Source organism: Pleuronectes platessa, chromosome 10 (assembly GCF_947347685.1).
Source record: "Pleuronectes platessa chromosome 10, fPlePla1.1, whole genome shotgun sequence".
In the NCBI taxonomy this organism is placed as follows: domain Eukaryota; kingdom Metazoa; phylum Chordata; class Actinopteri; order Pleuronectiformes; family Pleuronectidae; genus Pleuronectes; species Pleuronectes platessa.
In genome coordinates, this window is record NC_070635.1 from 18,880,284 (window position 1) to 18,899,007 (window position 18,724).

An 18,724-nucleotide genomic window follows, 5' to 3' on the forward strand; every position below is an offset into this window, starting at 1 on the left:
GAGGAGACATGGCTAGATAATTGACAGTGAAACCGGTGAAGCCATCCGCTCAGTGGACATTACATGTCATTTGGCTGACGCTTTTGTCCAAAGCGACTTACAATTAGTACACTCAACATTTATGAGGGGCCATTTAGGGGTTCAGTATCTTGCCAAGGACACTTCGGCATGCAGATGGGGTAGAGTGGGATTTGAACCGGCAACCTTGTTGTTGGAGAACCACCGCTCTACCCCCTAGGCCACACCGCACCGCTCAGTGGACAGGTGAATGGGGCAGACATCCTGGTTCACCTGTCATGGATTTCTATGGGCTGGTCAGACAAGTCTGCTGGGTTTATTTAATCCCTGAGAGGTATCTGTCAGAGCAACACAGCTATAACAAATAATAAGTGTATGTTAGATTGACATTTATTTATATATATATATATATATATATATCTTTTTATTTTTTTATTTTTTTAAGGTTCATTGAGTGAAAATGGTTCTTAATGAAATCCTAAGTCTTATAAAGGACCCTTTATTGGGTTCTACAGAGTCAAATGGAACCAAAGCTCTTCAGGAAGAAAACTTTTGGAAACCTCATAAGAGTTGGAGGAGGGTTCACAAATGACATATTATATGTTGTTCAGTCACAGGTGTATATATGTATGTGTTTTAATGGGGATAACTTTCCTTAGAGGAATATAGTGTGCAACTAGACTGTTACTGGCTGTTACTTTAAAAATTATAGTCCTCCAACAGAACTATCGGATGGAGTCAAATTCCCAGCCTGAATGACCTTTTGCTCCTTTGTGCTGATTTAAAATCAAAATTGTAACTGTTAAAGACATCTTCCTTCAGTGTATGAAATAAACTGATGGCATGTAGCTATAATTCCTTGATGTGAATTACCACATAGCAGGTCTGGGACCAGATGGTGGACATCAGAGGAAAAATGCATATTTTGCATGGTTGGCACTGTTGTTTTACACATTGTCTTCTTAAATGGTGTTATGATGTCATTGAAATCTGTGTTAAATGTCATTTGTGTTCATTTCAGCACAATAAACTCAGCCACGAAAGTTCCCAATATATTATGTGGCAACAGCAAAGTAAATTGACACACTTACACTGAGAGTAAACGTCAAATGCACGTTCACACGGAGGCAATTAACCTCTAACAGAACACAAGTATTTGATGCTATCAAAACAAGGAGTATAAATCGGAAAATGAATAAGATCCCTTTGGAATAAGAATATCCCAGCATAAAGAACAGCTAGATGGTAACAATACATTCCACAGTGTCAGTATGTTACCTGCACAATGAGATGATTCACAATAAGCTCACTATCAAATGAATGGCAAACCACAGGTGATAAAAGTAATTGAAAGGCTAACATGGAGAGAAACAGTGTCACGTACAGACAACTGGAGAGGTGTTTCTGTGGAATCGTTCAAAAGGTTTTGCCAAACTCCCAGTGGTCGGCTTTAGGACCCTGCGTCACGACGCACCACAGGCCAATGGGCCATTAGCCGTTTCAGCGCTGTCCCAATGGGCATAGCAAGCACTCCTATTTACTAAACCGCCTCGTAACGTGGAGCTGCAGCGGTGCCCTGCTTCCACAGCCGTGACCACAGTCTGAAGTGTCAGGAGGAGAAACACGTTGGACCATTCGCCGCCTCTCCTGCCAGCGTCCGCCGCTGTCCGCTTGGCACGCGTAAAAGACGAGTCGAGCCCAGCTAGATGGGGCTGGGGAAGACGCGCAAGAAACTGCACACGCTCCGAACGCACACTCCGAGCTTCTTGGTCAGCGAGCGACCTCTGAAGAAAGGTTCGCTCTGACAGTGGAGCCGCTACTTTGAGCGGATTTCTCTTTTCGCCGTACCGCCACATTTAACCGTTCGCACCTTGCGCCACAACAACTAGTCGCTGCAGTTTAGTGGAGAAACGTGAGATGCAGAGTGGTGGGATCTCCGGTGCGGTGGAGGTGTGCTCGCGGCTGTGCGCCCCGCTGACGGTAACACTCAGCTGTTTGAACTCCCCTGTGTTCATCCATAGAGTTTAGATCTACCTCCGTCAACTCACGGCACCTCAAGGCTCCTGTGGTCAGGAGTAGATCACCTTGATCCTTGGATCTCTTTTCCTCTGTGGAAAGTTGAATGGATTTTCAGGCACACTTAACTGAAACTGGGGTATTGGAGCCAAACAAGTTTTCAACCCCCTGTTTTTGGCCACTCGGCCAGTCTGCGTAAATGCGCTCCACTTTGATTTTTGCGCAAGATACGCGTCTGCATGGCGATATTTAAATCGCCGCGGTAAACTCCCTCACGGATCTGTTTTTATTCGTTTGAAATTGGAAGACGCGTACACGTGGAGAAGATGAACCTGTGCATCGTCAGTCTTCTGCTCACCTTGGATTTAGCCACTGTGGCGCTCAGTTTGTCCACATGCAGCACGCTGGACATGGATCAGTTCAAGAAGAAGCGCATCGAGGCCATTCGAGGGCAGATCCTGAGCAAGCTGAAGCTCACCAACCCCCCGGAGGACTTCCCCGAGCCCGAGGAGGTGTCCCGGGACATCGTCGCCATATACAACAGCACCCGGGACCTGCTGCAGGAGAAAGCCAACCATCGGGCGGCGACGTGCGAGCGGCAGCGCAGCGAGGAGGAGTATTACGCGAAGGAGGTGCACAAGATCGACATGTATCCCTTTTACCCGTCAGAGAGTAAGTGTGAGATAAAAAGAGTGTGTGCGGCTCTGAATGTGCGTGTGCCTGCGCAAAATGTATGTATGTGTGCCCACACCTGCGGGTCCGATGCGCAAACCACTGCTGGATCATTACCTGAGAGTGAAGTTCCAAGTAGCGTTTGTGCGTGGTCACGTGTGCTTGTATTTGTTTTGGAAAATCCGACCCATGGTCTTCTGGAGGGAATGTGGAAACAAGTTCTGAAACTCAGACCGCAGAGCCAGCAGACAGTCCCTCAGCTGTACCTTCACACACACTCTCTTTCGAGCATCGTTAGATATGGTTTTGAAGGTAATCCCTAAAACGATTCAACGTCTTGCTTATTCATGTTCAGTCAGAGAACAATTTTTGTTGGGTATTAAAATAGATCATTCAACACAAATAATCAGATATAAATATAATCAGTTTAAAATTATGTCAACATACATTCTTAATAGCTGAGGATTACATTAAGTCGATGTTCCTGGTTTTGTTCACAAGGGGTTTGGATTTATTTATCTCTGAGTTTTTGAGTTGTCTGTCTCAACCCCACTCACTGGATCAACTTTCTGCCAGAATTCTAATCCCATAAACAACTGACTATGAGGTTTGTGGATTATCCAGAATAACAGGGACACGATTTGCTGTGAAAGCACATTTGTTGTGAAAACACTTGCTGGGGATCAAACCACCAACCTACTGGTTACACTGCAGCTGCTCATGTAATGCCACATTATGCAGCTGCAGAGAGAACCCAGTGCACCATCGTCCCAGCTGTCAATGAGCCGAACAAACTGTTGCTTTGTCCATGAGTACATTTTCACACGTCGGGTCGTCCACTAATCGGAGGGTTGGCGGGTAAATTCTCTTTAAACTGTCAACCTGCCCTTGGGCTAGACACTGAACCCTGGAAGTGTGAGAAGAATGCATCCATTAAGACAAAGTGCTAGATGTAGGAGCTCTTTGGCATTATTATCACTGAGAACCATTTACCATGCCCCATTTGTTCCTGTTAACTGTGTCTAATTTGGATTCCCCACATTACTGTTAGTTTTATGAGTAGATTTTGAAACCTGTTGATGTTTGGTTTTCCCAGATTGCATTTTCAGCGTGGAAGTGTGGAATCGGTGGAGTACTCTAATATTTATATCCACGAGTGTTAACCTGAATAGATGATTAAACCGAATTGTGACTACTCTCACTTTCTGTTTTATTTAGTTGTTCACTGTGTACATGGACTCCAGCCTCACTTCCTTCTATTGTTCAGTTTCCAGCCACTGCACTTACCTCATCACAACTCAGTTACCCAGCATACATTCACCTGGTCACACCTCTCTGTACTTCATGAGGATCTTACCACCGTTCATTCCTCGTGCAGCCCTCCTCTGTGTGAACATCGCCTGTCTTTCTTTCTGAGACTGCCTGTGCCCTGTAGGTTTTGCAGCCTTGCTCTTGTTTTGGGATGTTTTTGATATCCTTTGCCTTCCAGTGTATGAACCCCGCCTGCATTCAAACTTAGACTGACTCCTGCATGTGAGTCTCTGTTCTTGGTCAAGTCATCACACTGGGGGATTTGCAACACAGAGCTGAGGAAGCCCTGTTTGAGTAATAATCTCTGCCGACAGCATCTGTGTTGAAATGACCAGCTTCAGTGATGCTGACCTTTCACCTCCCATTTTGATAAAGCAGATTTGAGCCGATCACAGAAACATCAGAAGAAAGACATGGCTATAGAAACAAAGAAGTCATTGTTAAAGCCGTTTCAATCAGGAGAGATTTCTAATTATCAAAATGTATTGCCATGCAGAATAAGCTTAAATTGTTCATTTGGCGCTTAGGCCCCTCGTTGTGTCATAAAAGGTCGAAAAGGGGTGTGGCTGCATAGAAACCGACAGAATCTGGTGATATAGAGATCCAGCAGGACGAGTGCAGAGACAGATCCATTGTCATAATGTTTGTAGAGGAGCGACATGAGTCAGTGTCTGGCCTCTCTGCTGCTGTGAATCTGTAGGTGCCACTGGGGGAAAGAGGCGGCTTGTCGCTCCGGCAGACTGAGAACCAAACAGATGAAACTACCTCGTGTTGCTGTGTTTGTTGAACATGTGTTTTGATGAAGTTCTGTATCGTCCTTTTACTTTCTGAACAAAAATGTATAAGCACAGTTTTCCGCGAGTCAAGTCCTGTGTCAGAATGTGTGTGTTTGAACCTTTCAGAGTAAGTGCGATATAAAAAAGAACTATTAAGACTGTTATGGTGGTTTCTAGCGTTGATGAGTGAGGCTTTCAAATGAACTATGATTACCTTTCAGTCGGGAGGTTGATTGATAAGTCCGATTAAAAACCGCTGCAGGCCGTGCGTATTAATATGAATACAGGGATGTTGATTCAATTATATTCACATATTCTTCTTCTTGTTGCAGCTGCAGGTTTCAGTCACACAGAGTAAATCAATGTGTTGAATAGTTATCGGATCATTGACTAGCAGAGAATAGATCTGAGTGACCGAACATATGATAATCAATACTTAATGGTTCTAAAGTTTAGTTCTGTTATCATAGTTTGATTTTGATTAGGTCTGTATGTTTTACTGCTCTCCTGGTCAATCGCATCTAGTTTCTAAAGGGTATAGGGGGGCAACTGCTCTAATAGAATCAGAGAATAGCATACATGACTGCAAGTCTCTGCCTCCGGGGCTCAACTCTGGGCCGTCACTTATTTTTTCTCATGCAAAAATAAATTAGCACGTTGTTTTGTTTGCCCTGAGGTGTATTTAGCCTTAAATGATATCCTCGGTAAATACCATAAATATAAATAGATTGGGCCTGATACCTCATGTGCAGTACGTCAGGAAAGTATTTACAGGGTATAAATAATGTTGACTCAACAGGCAGAGAGGAAGGAGGTCGGAACTGATTCCCATTCATGTGAACTGGTAACACTGGCCAGGTCCTGGAGAAAAATGTTGACAGGAGAGAGATAAAGCAGTTAACCCTTAAGCTTAGGGGCTCCTTCACTTGACGTGCCAGCGTGAGTTGCTGTGAAAGTCACAGACACACACAGTATCAACCTTATATGGATGGGCACCAGGAAGTCCCAAGGGGCAGCGACGTGTGGCCAAACAGGCCTGGGCCTTTACAAACATGTTAGGCAGCAGGTCGAGGGTTTAAATGGCAGGTTGGAGATACTGTCCCTAGTCTCAGATGCATCTATTTAAACCGAGTTCACTATGAGGCATTGTGTGTATACCCTGTCTGCCATTTGCTCCATGGAAAATCAGTCTATTGGTATTTATCTGCAGGTTACCAGGATGCTATTCTGGTGTCTCATACTGAAATCACAATTTATTTAAATGACAGCACGTGTCAGGTCTACTCAACTTGTGGAAAATAGCTGCATAATGTCCTCCATGTCTCCTAAGAAGGATGGGACAGTGTGACAGTGTAAAATGACATAATCAGGGTTGTAGATTGTAAATAGATCATGGGTGTTACCAGGCAGGGAGTGTTCTTGCTTCATAATAACAAAAACAAAATAAAAATGAATAATTTAAGGACACAATATGATGAAGTTGTGATGTAGTGGTATTAGGTGCAATGAAGGGCATTACACACCGAGGCTGTATATTCATGTTTCCTGTTTGGCTTGAAAGTAGCAATTTGAGCAGCTCGTGTTCAGTGACCATAGATGCTAGAAAGGTCGCACTGAAGAGGACAGTTAGGTTGCTCAGGATTCATCAGCTAATAAACTCAGTCACCACTTCCAAATTTCAAACCCCTCTGACCTCTGTCAGTCATGTCTGGACGTCTACGACAGACATGTTAACTTTTACATGAACACTGGTTCCTGTGGTGGAAAAGAAGTGACCAGACTAAATTAAGTTTCTGGTTGTTGGGTTAATGCTTGGTGGTGGGCATGCTAGATGCTTGGTGCGAGCAATACAATACCCACAATACAGTTTGGCAATGCATGACATCAGCCCATTCCAAGTGTTTCCCTCAGTCACTGATTAAAAGCATTCTGTCACAGCCAATGTTTGTCCTTAATGATAAGTAGGTAACAGGTATACTCCACTGTTTGCTTTGGAAGAACTCTGGAAACACACACACATGCACGCACACACACACACACATACACACACACACACACACACACACACACACACACACACACACACACACACACACACACACACACACATATTATAGCATGATTCCAGCGTCAGTCCATGTGACAGTGACACGGTGCCCACTGCTATAAATATCCTGTCAGAACACGAATAAACTTGGCAAACATTTCAAACTGCATTTGTCTGTCTGTCTGCCCAACACAGGTCCTCGATCAGATTCGATCCAATTACAAACATAACATAACATAACATAACATAACATAACATAACATAACATAACATAACACAACATAAATGTCTGGTGTCTTCAACAATCATTTTACAGGACATGTCGTTCAGGTCTTACTTTTTGTGCAGACATTGTCACAGTGCCTGTTCCCATTCCAAAGTTCTGTTGAGAAAAAATGGGGTTACCTGGTTCAGAGTGGCCCCTGCCTTTGTGAGCTTCTTTTAGGACTTTCCACTGGTGGAAATTATTATCTTATTTAGACGCCCTATGTTTTTATTTTCAATATCAACTTGTGTAGCTTCTTTTGATTGCCGTAGCAAAAATGATTGGACTCGTCTGTTCACTCGAAAGGTTTCGGTGTTGGCCGTCTCTGATAGACTGGGCTCCTGCAGGTTCTTTTCCACTGCTGTTTGCACTTGGAGTGAGAGAAAATGGAGGTTGTGTGTTCATGTTTTGAAGTGAAGATGTAGATATGGGCATGTGGCTTTTTATTAGTTTGCCTTGCTGAGACTTGTGTTTGTGTGTTGAGATGTATAGAGCCCCGTGTGCGTGTTGTTGAGCTTGAGTGTGATGGATGATGATAGTCGGAAATCTCTGGCTAATCTCCCCTGCATTTCTCTAAATAAACCCAGTCGTGTGGCGGCAGTTGGTTTGTGGAGGGAGGTTTGTAAAAACAGCCTACACACGAACACAAACACACACTGAGATCAGGTATGATTTAGTGCTGGGCGTTGGTCCAGACCGGACTAAATCAAGATATCGTTTATTTTAAAATTGTCTATTACAATTGTTTTTTTTGCATTTCACTCAGCATAAGAATAGCACTTCAGACAAGCCACAAAATAATACAAGTAACTTGTTTGACTGTTGTAGCTGATCCCAGGCACTCATAGAGTCAAACTTAACTTTGAATCAGTGTCCTGTATGCCACTTTTAAACATCACCAAACAAATCTGTATTTGTGGTTAAAAAAGAGAGGATTTCAGTAAAATGTATCAAAGCTTCTTGGAAAACTTGCTGATGCCTTTATGATTCTTATTATTATAAGAGTTGATTAAAATAAACACACTTGACACTGTAACATCCAATCTTGGTATTATTTTTATATAACATATCACTCCTGTAATAAAATCTCTCTGTTGGCTGCCAGTACAACGCACAATCAACTTCAAAATCCTGTTTGGTAGTTTTCAAAGCACTCAATGGCTTCACTTCACAGTAAATGTCTGACTTGCTCAGTGGATATAACCTGGTCAGACCAATCAGACAGTGCTCTTTAGCTGTACCTAGAATCAGATCCAATCAGATTGAGAGACTAGATTAGGATTTCAGGAGGTTTGAGGAGGGACCAAGTGGGAGGATAGGAGAGAGGTGTATTTTGTTAGTTGGGTATACCACCAGTAATTAATTGGTGCAATATTTAAGTAATATTCTAAAATTGTTTGTGATACTTAAGCCAGGTAGTAATAATTTGTGAGCACCTGCTCATGCTGGAATTCAATATGGTGCAGTGGTTACACAGCGTATAAGGAGCTGGTTACCATCTGTCTTTCCTGCTGGTTAAACCTCACATTGACGCTGTCATGTTGTCGCAATTTCCACAGTAACTGCCAGAGTGGTATTAAAGTTGAGACTGGAGAGGTGGTGTAGGGTGAGACCAGTGGAGAAGACCAATTCCAAGATGTGGCCACGGCTGTGTGTGGGGAAGTCGAGATGTTGTGTAAAAATTGGAGCAACTGAAGGAACTTTGTTGTGGTTTTGAGATCTGTGATGTATTGAATATTGAAATCCCCCAGGAGGAGAACTGAGGGTGAGATGGGTCAGAAAGTCAGAGAACGCAGAGAGAAAGGAGGGATTTGGTCAACAGTCAACTTGACGGAATGGGGCAACGGTGTACTTTCAGGTATCAATGCAGTGGGAAACACTGATATCATGGATATTGATGCCAGAAAGTAGCTTTTCCTGGACTTGTGTTGTATTTAAATAAAGATTCAAACAACTTCACCTTTATGCTTAACCTTTAACCACGCACTCTCCGACACAGTCACACTAATGGGGTTAACAGTCTTTTCAGCAGCGAGACATTATAGCTTTGCACTTGGATTTTCACACTTGATTTGTGAAGTGAAGACCCATCAACACATACAGAGAGACAGAGATGTTCAAACCTTACCTAGCACACACAGCCACCGAATCACTGCATAAGTTGGTGTACTATTGAATACTGAGGTCCGCTACTCGTCAGACTGCCATTATATATGGTTAGCATACTGACACCTTACTGAAATATTCAGTAGGTATTAAGACAAGTAATTTTGTACATTTTGTGCCAATTCCATGTCCAAGCAGACTTTAAGTGAGTGTCCTCTTCCATCCAGGATCTGAACCTCTTTCGTAGCCATCTTTTCTTCAGCTAATGCCCAACTGAGGATATTCTCACACCTTTATACTAATAGAATTCACAGTCATAGTGTTAGTGCCACATTTCTGCAAAAAGTCTGGATGGCAACTGACACACAGTCATCAGCTGTGATGACTGCAGTCTAGGCTTATTTTATTTTTATATCAGCAACCTGATGGAGTGATCAGAGAGGGAGAGAAAGCAGCTGTAGGGGGGAGATGAAAACTTTAAGACCTCAGGTATTTGCCTGAGTGACAGAACTCGCCACAAGTTTGTTGTCGAGAGCCCGTTTTCTGTTCACTTACGCAAGACCTGGACGCCGCTGCCGCTTGAACTGCTCAGCCTCTGTGGCCAAGCTGCATTGCATAACAGAGGGGAGAGAGAGAGAGAGAGTGATTGAGCGAGAGAGTTAAAAGAATAACAAGTTCTCCTCCAGAACGTTCTTTATTGTTTACAGCAATGGCACAAGTCCTGTGTGAGATGACAGTGTTAACAGGAGGGCAGAAGAGGGATTGTTGGTGGGGGTTGTTGCACTGGCTGGGGCTGGGCTGTGTTGCGGCCAACATGCTGGATGGGACAGTGTTTGTGGCTCAGTCTCAGGTTGCTCGAGTAGAGCCTGCTGGAGCTGTGGTCACGACTGTGTGTCATTCACTGAGTGATGAGGCAACGTTTTGCTGCCCGGATGACACACTGCAACTGCACCCTCCATAGTGAGTCTGTGCATCTCTGCCATCAATTCTCAATGTTCTGTTGCCATATAATGGTGAGCCAGCAACAGTCACTGTGCAGGAGGAGGCCAAGGTCACCCCAAATGAGACTAAACTCTCAGCGGGCTGTCAGAGTACAGTCGTGGTTTTTAAGAGCAAATGGAATGCAAAGATGGGGGGGGGGGGGTGGGATACCAGAGATTACCTCCTGTCACAGACTTGCAATGCTAATTTGCCTTTTCCCAACCAAAGATGTGTGCAACTATAGAGAGGGTTGCAAAATTATTTGTCCTATATTTAGAGAAATTTGTTTTATATATTTACTTTGATGTACCTTGGGTCTGTAGAAACAAGTTAATTCATTATTTAAAGCTAATCTCATTACAATATGATGGAATTCTGTAGAAATTAAGCTTAAGTGTAAATAATAAACGCTCACATCCCGTAAACATATTTTAGAAGAATTAAGGTTTCCCCATGATGAAAAGGTTATGTAAAGACAAGTAGTTGAAAAATGGTGATGCAGTAATAAGCACTGTAACCTAAGTTGTGTGTTTGAATCCCTGAGTTTGCATGTTCTCAATAGCTCCTTTCAAACATGCACTGGACTCTGGAGATCCTCTGGAGTTTCTCTCATATGTATGCAAATGTCTGAGTGAGAGCCTCCATAGAGCCTGGCCCCTTAGTATAAAGTTTGCAGAAAGTTCTGGGGAGCCAATCTGAGAACACATCAGGAGTTCAGATCATCCGTAGGAGCAGGTGGACTTGTTGACGATGCTTCTAACATGTGACAGATGCAAAAAATAAAAAAATAAAACCAAAATAATACAAATATCTCTGGATGAAAAAGCAGACGTTGCTTCCTGTCTCGGCCTGCTGCACCAGCCCACACCTGATCGCTCCAGAGGATTTTGTTTCTGTTGTGAACGGACCTGAGCAGAGAATCTCCCTCTGCGTTGTTCGTGAGTGTTAGGAAACCTATGGAGAAGGTCCGGACCCAATTCTGCGGGGTTCCCCTGGAGGTCATGTCTGAAAACGGCTCATGTGTCTGCATGCGTGGGTTTCTCCCTCAGGCCAGATGGAAGGGGGGGGTTAGGTTGGTTTGGAACACTAAATTGTCGGTGTGGGTGTGAAGGGTTGTATGTTGCAATGTGCTGCGGCGACCTGTCTAAGATGTACCCTGCCTCACACGCAATGTCAGCTGGGATTATTAGTTGTATTTTTGGATTTGCACAGCCAGTGACCAAGGTTCCAACCCCCTGCCTCTATCAGTGTCTGCGGGTGCACATGCTGTATGGGATCATGTCACTGCATTTGTGTGCTTCTGTGTGGCTGTTTTGATTTGTGTTTTTGTGTCGTGCCCGTGTCTGTTTATCTGTTGCTGGGCCCTGGGCCTATGGAGACTGACAGGTCACTGTGGATAGGCCTTCAAAGTAATGGGTATTTTTAGTTCCCAGGGCTTATGTGCACAGTTGTTTTTTGTTTTCAATTGGCTTTTGGCAGGTGAGCGGCTGGGTGGAGGCGTCTGCAGGGAACCAGACAGGCGAGAGCTCACATTCCCTCACTGGAGATCCTTTTCTTTTCCTCTCCTGCTCTCACCTCAGCCTGTTATCTTACTCCGACTTTTCTTTAAATCTCTCATTTCTGATGCTTCCCTCTCCCTCCCCCTTGCTGTTTTTATTTTTCTAAATTCCCTCCTCTGACAGTAGCTGATCGCTCCAATCTATGCACTCTGTCTTTCTTTCATTCCTCCTCCTCTACTTTGTCACAATCACCCAACTCCTTAGTTGTTGGCTTGTCCCTCCACTGATCACTGTCAATAGGAGCTCACCACAGCTGACCAGCAGCATGGCGTGAGCCTCGATGTAGCGGAGATGCTCCGACCAAGTTGTCTGGTTGTGACAGATCTTAACACCTGCTATTTACTGTCTGTGTCAGGTGTATCATTTGAATCAACTCATGTTAGAGTCTGGGTTTGTTTCACAGCTGTTTTCATTGTACGATTTGGCAACATGCACTGAAATTAAGTTTCCATGGTTATCCTGATGATATCCAGGTTTATGTGGAGATCCACCGGTGTTCTAAATCTGGATCATTGTTTAACTACAGCTTGGCTGTGTAGGAACTTCCTCCAACAAATAACGATCAAGCTGGAATACTCATCACTGAGCCAGGACAGTAAAATAGGGATGCTGTCCCATTTGAGATTTGGATAACAGGGACAGGTGAAGTGGAATCAAAAGCATATTTGCATCTATTAAAATTTATTTTTATTTTTAGAGATATGAAATATGGGAATTTAAAAGTTCAGTTGTTGGAACGCAAACTACAACTAATGCTACTTAACTCCTTGTGCATCCGCGTATCCAGGCCTGTTGTTGCGCTTCTACATTTGCACACAGAGTGCAATCTCATTAATCCAAAGATAAAAGCTTTTTATGGGAAACCTGTGTTTTCCTTTTACATGTCGGAAAACCAAATTATTTGAACTGACACCAAAACCGAGATTTTACATCAATATTCTTTATGTTTTTCTAAACATTTCTCTTTCTGTACCTTTCTTTCCTGAGCATGAGAAGTCAGCAATATCAAAAGTAGGTCAAATAGTTTTCCCTCAAGTCAGTTTTAATATTTGGACCCTGAAGACCAATACTTAGTCCCTGTTTCCATCCTCGAATGGTAAGTGATTCCGAGGTAGTAAACAGTTGCTTCCAGTAATAAATCTGATGGAACTTGCACAAAATAAAATAGCCCCTGCATTGTAATGTTTAATTAAATCTCCATGCATTGTGTTAAATGTCTCCATGGGAACTGAAACGTTTAAAAATGATACCGGACACCCAATAAGATGATAGTGTGTGTGTGTGTGCGCGTGCATGCATGTGTGTGTGAGAGTGAAAGATAATGATGATGTCTGTGCCAGAACTCACTACCAGTGCTCAGGAGACACATGTGCACATGTGGATTTCTTCATGCCAACACATCTGCAAAAGCAGTCACAGCTGAATTCCTAACGGCTCAGGATCACAGTGTAATTATTTCACAGCAAATGTTTTCATTTATGTATTCCCACACTCTGAATCTGTTATTGTTTAGCATACAGAGAGAGCTGAATAATGTAGATGCCACCTGTTCAGGTCATGAAAGAGAACTGAGGTTTGGAAAATAAAATGGAGACGGCAACAAAAAAAACTTTCATGACCGAGAATTAGTAATAAGAGCTGAGGTGGAGTGCTGAAGCTGCCTAAATCCCTGTGAGTTGCCTTCAAATTAAACAGTTTTAGCTCAGATTATTTCTTCCTGTCGTCAGGGTCAGATGTTTACCCACTGCACAAGTCCTGCTCAGGCCAGGCCGAGACTATAGTCACCTTCAACTCCCTGATAGGGATATCATGGGGATATCATGGTGTGGAAGTTTAACCACAGTGTAATACAACCCAAGTGTCACAGATTACCAGGAAAGAAGTGTCTTGGCTCAGTGTCTATAGAGCTCTTACTGAATGAGATGTTTAACTTTTTAAGTATGTATGGTCATTTGTCTTGTGGCCCTGTGATAGGCTCTCTCCCAATGTTAACTGGGGTTGGCACAACCTCCCCCCTGTAACCAACAAAAAGATAAGCGGAACCTATGATGGGTTACTAACTGAACACTATTATTTTAGTTGAAGTTGGGCTTTACGGTATATTGACAGTACAGTTATTGCACCAGCAGCAGCCCACTATTCAACTAGAACAATAGGAGGGAGGGATGCGAAGAGGCACATGAGAGAAGGGCCTTGAATTACCAACCCTGGTTCAGGAGTGCGTGGACAAGGGGGGCATGGAGTAGGAGGCAGAACGGCCCTCCTGCTGGATCTGGAGTGAGTGGTCGGAGGGAAGCTGGAAACCAGGAGCAGATGGGCAATGATTTGGCCACCGCTGCCAGCACACCAACTAGAGAGTGTTAAGGGTTGAAACACTTAATAATAGTTGGGTACCACCTGATGACATCTGCTCTTGAGTGAAAGCTACAGGTACCTCTTAGGGTATCTGGAGACTACACCCCAACACGTGTATGACACAAGATACCTGGGGGTATGTAATTAAAAAATATATACATATATCATCATTAGATTATCCATTTTGTTGACAGCACAAAGAAGGAGAGAGGTGGATAGACAGGGAAAACAGAAGGGGGAGCAGGATGGAATCAGCAGAGACAGAGCAGGAAGCACCTCATGAGAAAGTGGTGAGGACAGTTTTCAGGGCAAATATATTACAGTGGAATCCCTACTATGTTTTTAGAATAGTAAATAAAGTAGTAACAAAGTATTTTTTTATTTTTCAACTCGGAACCTGTTATCCTCAAAACATAATTTATCCTTGGAGTCATTATGACCCAAGCAATTTATAATTTATAATCAAAATTGTTACCTATAGTTATTTTCCAGGTACAATATAATTATTGGTTAACTACTTAAATGTTGCTTTATTAAAAACAAAGCAACCTTAATTAAGTTTACCTCCTTGAATTTAGTCAAATCCCCAAAAACATGACCACTTTGAAATACTACTTTGATTTGACCACTTTGTATACACCATAGTACACCTGTATTAAGGTGTTATACATCAGCAGTAAATAAAGCTAAAGTTGCTGTTTGGATTAATATTTCTTAAGCTGAGTACTGGCAAAACTCAGGGGCCGTTACTATCATTTCATGATAATCCAAAATGATGAAGACTAGATTAAAGCAGACTGTAATTCTTATTACTCAAAATGAACCCAGAGATCATTAAAGATTATTTCACTCTAATCAAAGGTTTCTTTCTCCCAATACCATTTTCCCATGTGCTGTGCAGCCTAATGTTATTTTCACATTGTAGAACCGATGTGAAGCCAGAGGTCCGGCACTCATAGTGGTAATAGCGAGAGGCGTGAGAAGCAACGGGTTTCTGCTGACAAAGCCACCAGTCAGAGGGGAGACGAGAGCAGCCAGCGCTCTCAACCCTCTCCACTCAGGAAGGAAGTGTGTGTTTGACAGAGCCTCACACAGGCTTCCCATGAGCTCCAAGGTCCTTCAGTCAGGAAAACAGTCAGAGCTCCATTATTTGAAATAGATAGATCATTGACAGATTTTGAATATTTCGCTTCTTGCTCAATATTAAAACTGTACTTGTGGGATTTCTGTCTAATATCATGTGAAGGATTCCTGAATATATAAAGAACGTTAGAGCTTGGAACTTCCGAACATTGAGATTTAGACATTTTGTTCAATAGAAAAGAAGAAGTGTCCCAACACGGCCTAACTTTTAGTATAGTTTAGTTTACCTTACAAATATTATAATATTTTCACAATATTTTACAAAATCAGATTATCATGATGATGCTGTAACACTTTCTTTTTTAACTGAATTACAGATCTTTTAATCTGACATTTTTTCTCCTTCAGTCTGAAGATTGTGTCGCTTGCTTAACAGACTTCTGAAGTAGCTCACAGGCAAGGTGTGGTAAAAAAACACCACTTAAGTAAATTATTAAACTTTTATATGCATCACACACAGTAACAAAGCAAATCCAATTTCATTGTATGAAAAACACTGATTGCAAAGAATGGAAACAAAATATCTTCCCTGCAGACCACAGACAGGACTTGTTGTTCATTTTCTGAAGGCAGTAATATAATTTGAAAGGCCAATGGTAGTGTTTATTCTTCGAAAGAGCCTGAAATATTTGCAACCTTGACTGTTTTTCATTCACCTGTCTGACCCGACACATAGCTTCCAGTTGAACGTATGCATCTGATTAAACCTGCCACGAAATACTACATTCTAAGGCTCCATTCAAATGAAAATCCTATTCAGTTTTATTTGAGCAAACACTTTGGCGACTGTGGAGAGAAAAGTACTCAGTTTTCAGGGGGAGAAAGCTCTAGCAGAATCAGACTCAAGTTAAAATAATAATAATAATATAGTTATCCTTTAGTCAGAGACATGCAAAATGAGAGAGAGATATATATATTTGATCTATACAAAATGATATTATTCTTTTCAGATATTCATCTCTTTTATGTTGAAATACAAGATGAATATGTGCAACCGGTGAGGCGGGTACAGGTACATCTTGTCAATGGGCCACAAGCCATCAAATGTTGGTAACTATAGGCCTACAGCAGAAAGCTGAAACCTCAGAGCTTGCAGTGGAGCATGGATGGTTGGATGTATTGATGTCCATGTTCTCACTATACAGTATAACCTCAAATCAATCGCTCATGAACTCTCTGTACTTCTTTGACATGTCTTTTGTGAGTACATGCTTTAATGTTCTGCCAGTGGTATGTGAGGTAATGGGAGTGATGAGTAACCGAGTGACTGATTAAAGGATTCGGGCCCGGTGTCGGCTCTGTGTGACAGCTCTCATGTGACATCAGCTTCTCTCACAGGGAGTGACTGCGTGAAAGAACGGCATCCATATCACTGTGTGTGAGTGTGTTTGCCTGCGTGGAGGATGGTTACATCACTCATCTCACTGCTGTCTGTGTCATAAATGTGACAGGGCGATGCACACACACACACAAACACATACACACACACATGCAGAGAGAGAGCGAGTGAGAGAGAAGTACAGCGGCGCCAGTTGTGGTGGATCATTTTCATGTCAGGTTTGGATAAATCAGTGGTAATGTGGGCTGATTCGGTTGCCTGCAGGCTCTGGTGGTGGTGATTTTCTTACACCCCACACCCTTAACCAGCCCTTCCAAATTTCTCACTCTAGATAAAGGAAGTGCACATAGAAAATACCAACAACTTTATTTAGCAATTTATGTCAAACCTTCACCATGAGACAATCAATATTAGTCTTCTGTCTGTGTGTTCAGCCCAGAGCTGGAGTCAGGACGTTGTTAGCCTGGCTTAGTGACTGGGAGCAGAGAGAAACAGCAAGTATGTCACAAAAACACAGGTTAAAGAGAATGGCTTGTTTGTTCTTAGGGGAGCTTTATTAGCTGTATTTCTTTATAAAGAGGTTATTCATGCACCCGGTCTGTGCAATGTGTCTGGCTACAGTGAAAGTACAGGGGTGCTCGCTGATTATATCTAGTTTTACCCTGTCACTCAGCAAAAATGTATGCTGGCAAATAAAATAAAAAGAGCACTTGCCATTGGCGGGCTGCTACTTCACTGCACACTTTCCTCATTGTATAATTGTAAAAGTGAAAATAGTCCAAGCTCTCCTTAATATACTGTATCAAACTGCAAATCCGATTAAAAAGGAATAGATTATTTCTTCTATTTCAATCAGCAAGAGACAAATAACAGTAAAACTGGATGTTTTTACATACTTTCTTGGAGGATTGATTATTCTGGCATACATTTCGACCATGAAGAACTCTAATTCAGACATTACCAGATACAACAGGAGACTGCAAGAGGGGATTCAGAGATAGTTAAAACAGACAGGAGATCAAGGTTGCTGGGTGTGGACACATTGTGTCTACTTGTACATCCACAGACATTCCAGAGCATGTCCCCGACCCTGCAGTCAAAATGTGGCACTCTGACTTCCTCAGACTCTCGAGTCCTCATTTCATGAAGCGCCGTTCTGAGAGACATCATGTTTTTTCAAGGATGAAATTTAAGTTGTAGTGGGTAGATTTGTATTTACATGACAGTTTATGGCCGGTTAAACAATATTTTGGGTGGTGAATATTTTCAGCTCACCAGCCATTGGCAGATGGACCAAAAAGTTATTTTGGGCCCTGCAGGTAACACCTTGTAAACAAGACTACACCAAGGGACAGCACCAGCGTTCACATATAGCTCCAAGACAACACCCCACAACCACAACATTTAAATTTGATTTAAATTTGTGTTAAGTCAAGCTTCATATTAAACATGATCAGACTGACATCCAACTGAATACACCCATGCTTAGAAAACAGGCACATTTCCTAAATTGCCATTCTTAGAGCCTTAGAATTATGTTATAGATTTGCTGTTCAGGTGTTGCTAGAGGAAATGTTATGGGGATATATATTAACAGAGCGTATCCCCTGTAAGATATGAGCACACTCAGCTAATTCTTATCGTCATTTTTTTGAGAACAAAGACAATGGAGATTAAATTTCATGGCAATATCACAGACAGATATTTATAATGATCAGTGTAGATCATTCAATGGAGACTATTGATATGGGATACTTGATTACAGGTCTTTTGGGGCCTATGGTTTATGAATAGCTTATTCTTCACATCTCTATATTTCTGCTCTGTATTTAAAACAAGCATAGTCTTTGTCAGTTCAATAACATCTGAAACTCCCTTTACGGTCAAACAGCTGTGTTTCCTGTAGTTTTTCAAAATAGGCAATCACTGCCAATTATGCCTGGTTCACACAGTGATGGTCCAAATGTGTGGAGGTGTGCAGGCAGGCAGGGTTTGAAGTTATCTCTCAAGCGTCACTTTGAGCTATTTCTGATGCTTTTCGTGTGAGAAATCAAGTTCAGCTGAAAGGGTTTGGAGGAGAGACTGTCTCAAAGTGTGCTTTGTTATCCCCATCTGTATGATTCATTATGTTGAGGC

At 42.4% G+C, this 18,724-nt stretch overlaps 1 protein-coding gene across 1 annotated transcript in view; it reads left to right on the forward strand.

Annotated features, from left to right (window-relative positions):
* Positions 1-1,559: 1,559 nt before the first annotated feature.
* Positions 1,560-18,724, forward strand: part of tgfb2 (transforming growth factor, beta 2) — a 34,459-nt gene continuing 17,294 nt past the window's right edge. Inside the window, exon 1 of the mRNA XM_053433339.1 lies at positions 1,560-2,706. Coding sequence (XP_053289314.1) covers positions 2,361-2,706 — 346 coding nt within the window. The 5' untranslated portion in view covers positions 1,560-2,360. The remainder of the gene's footprint in view (positions 2,707-18,724) is intronic.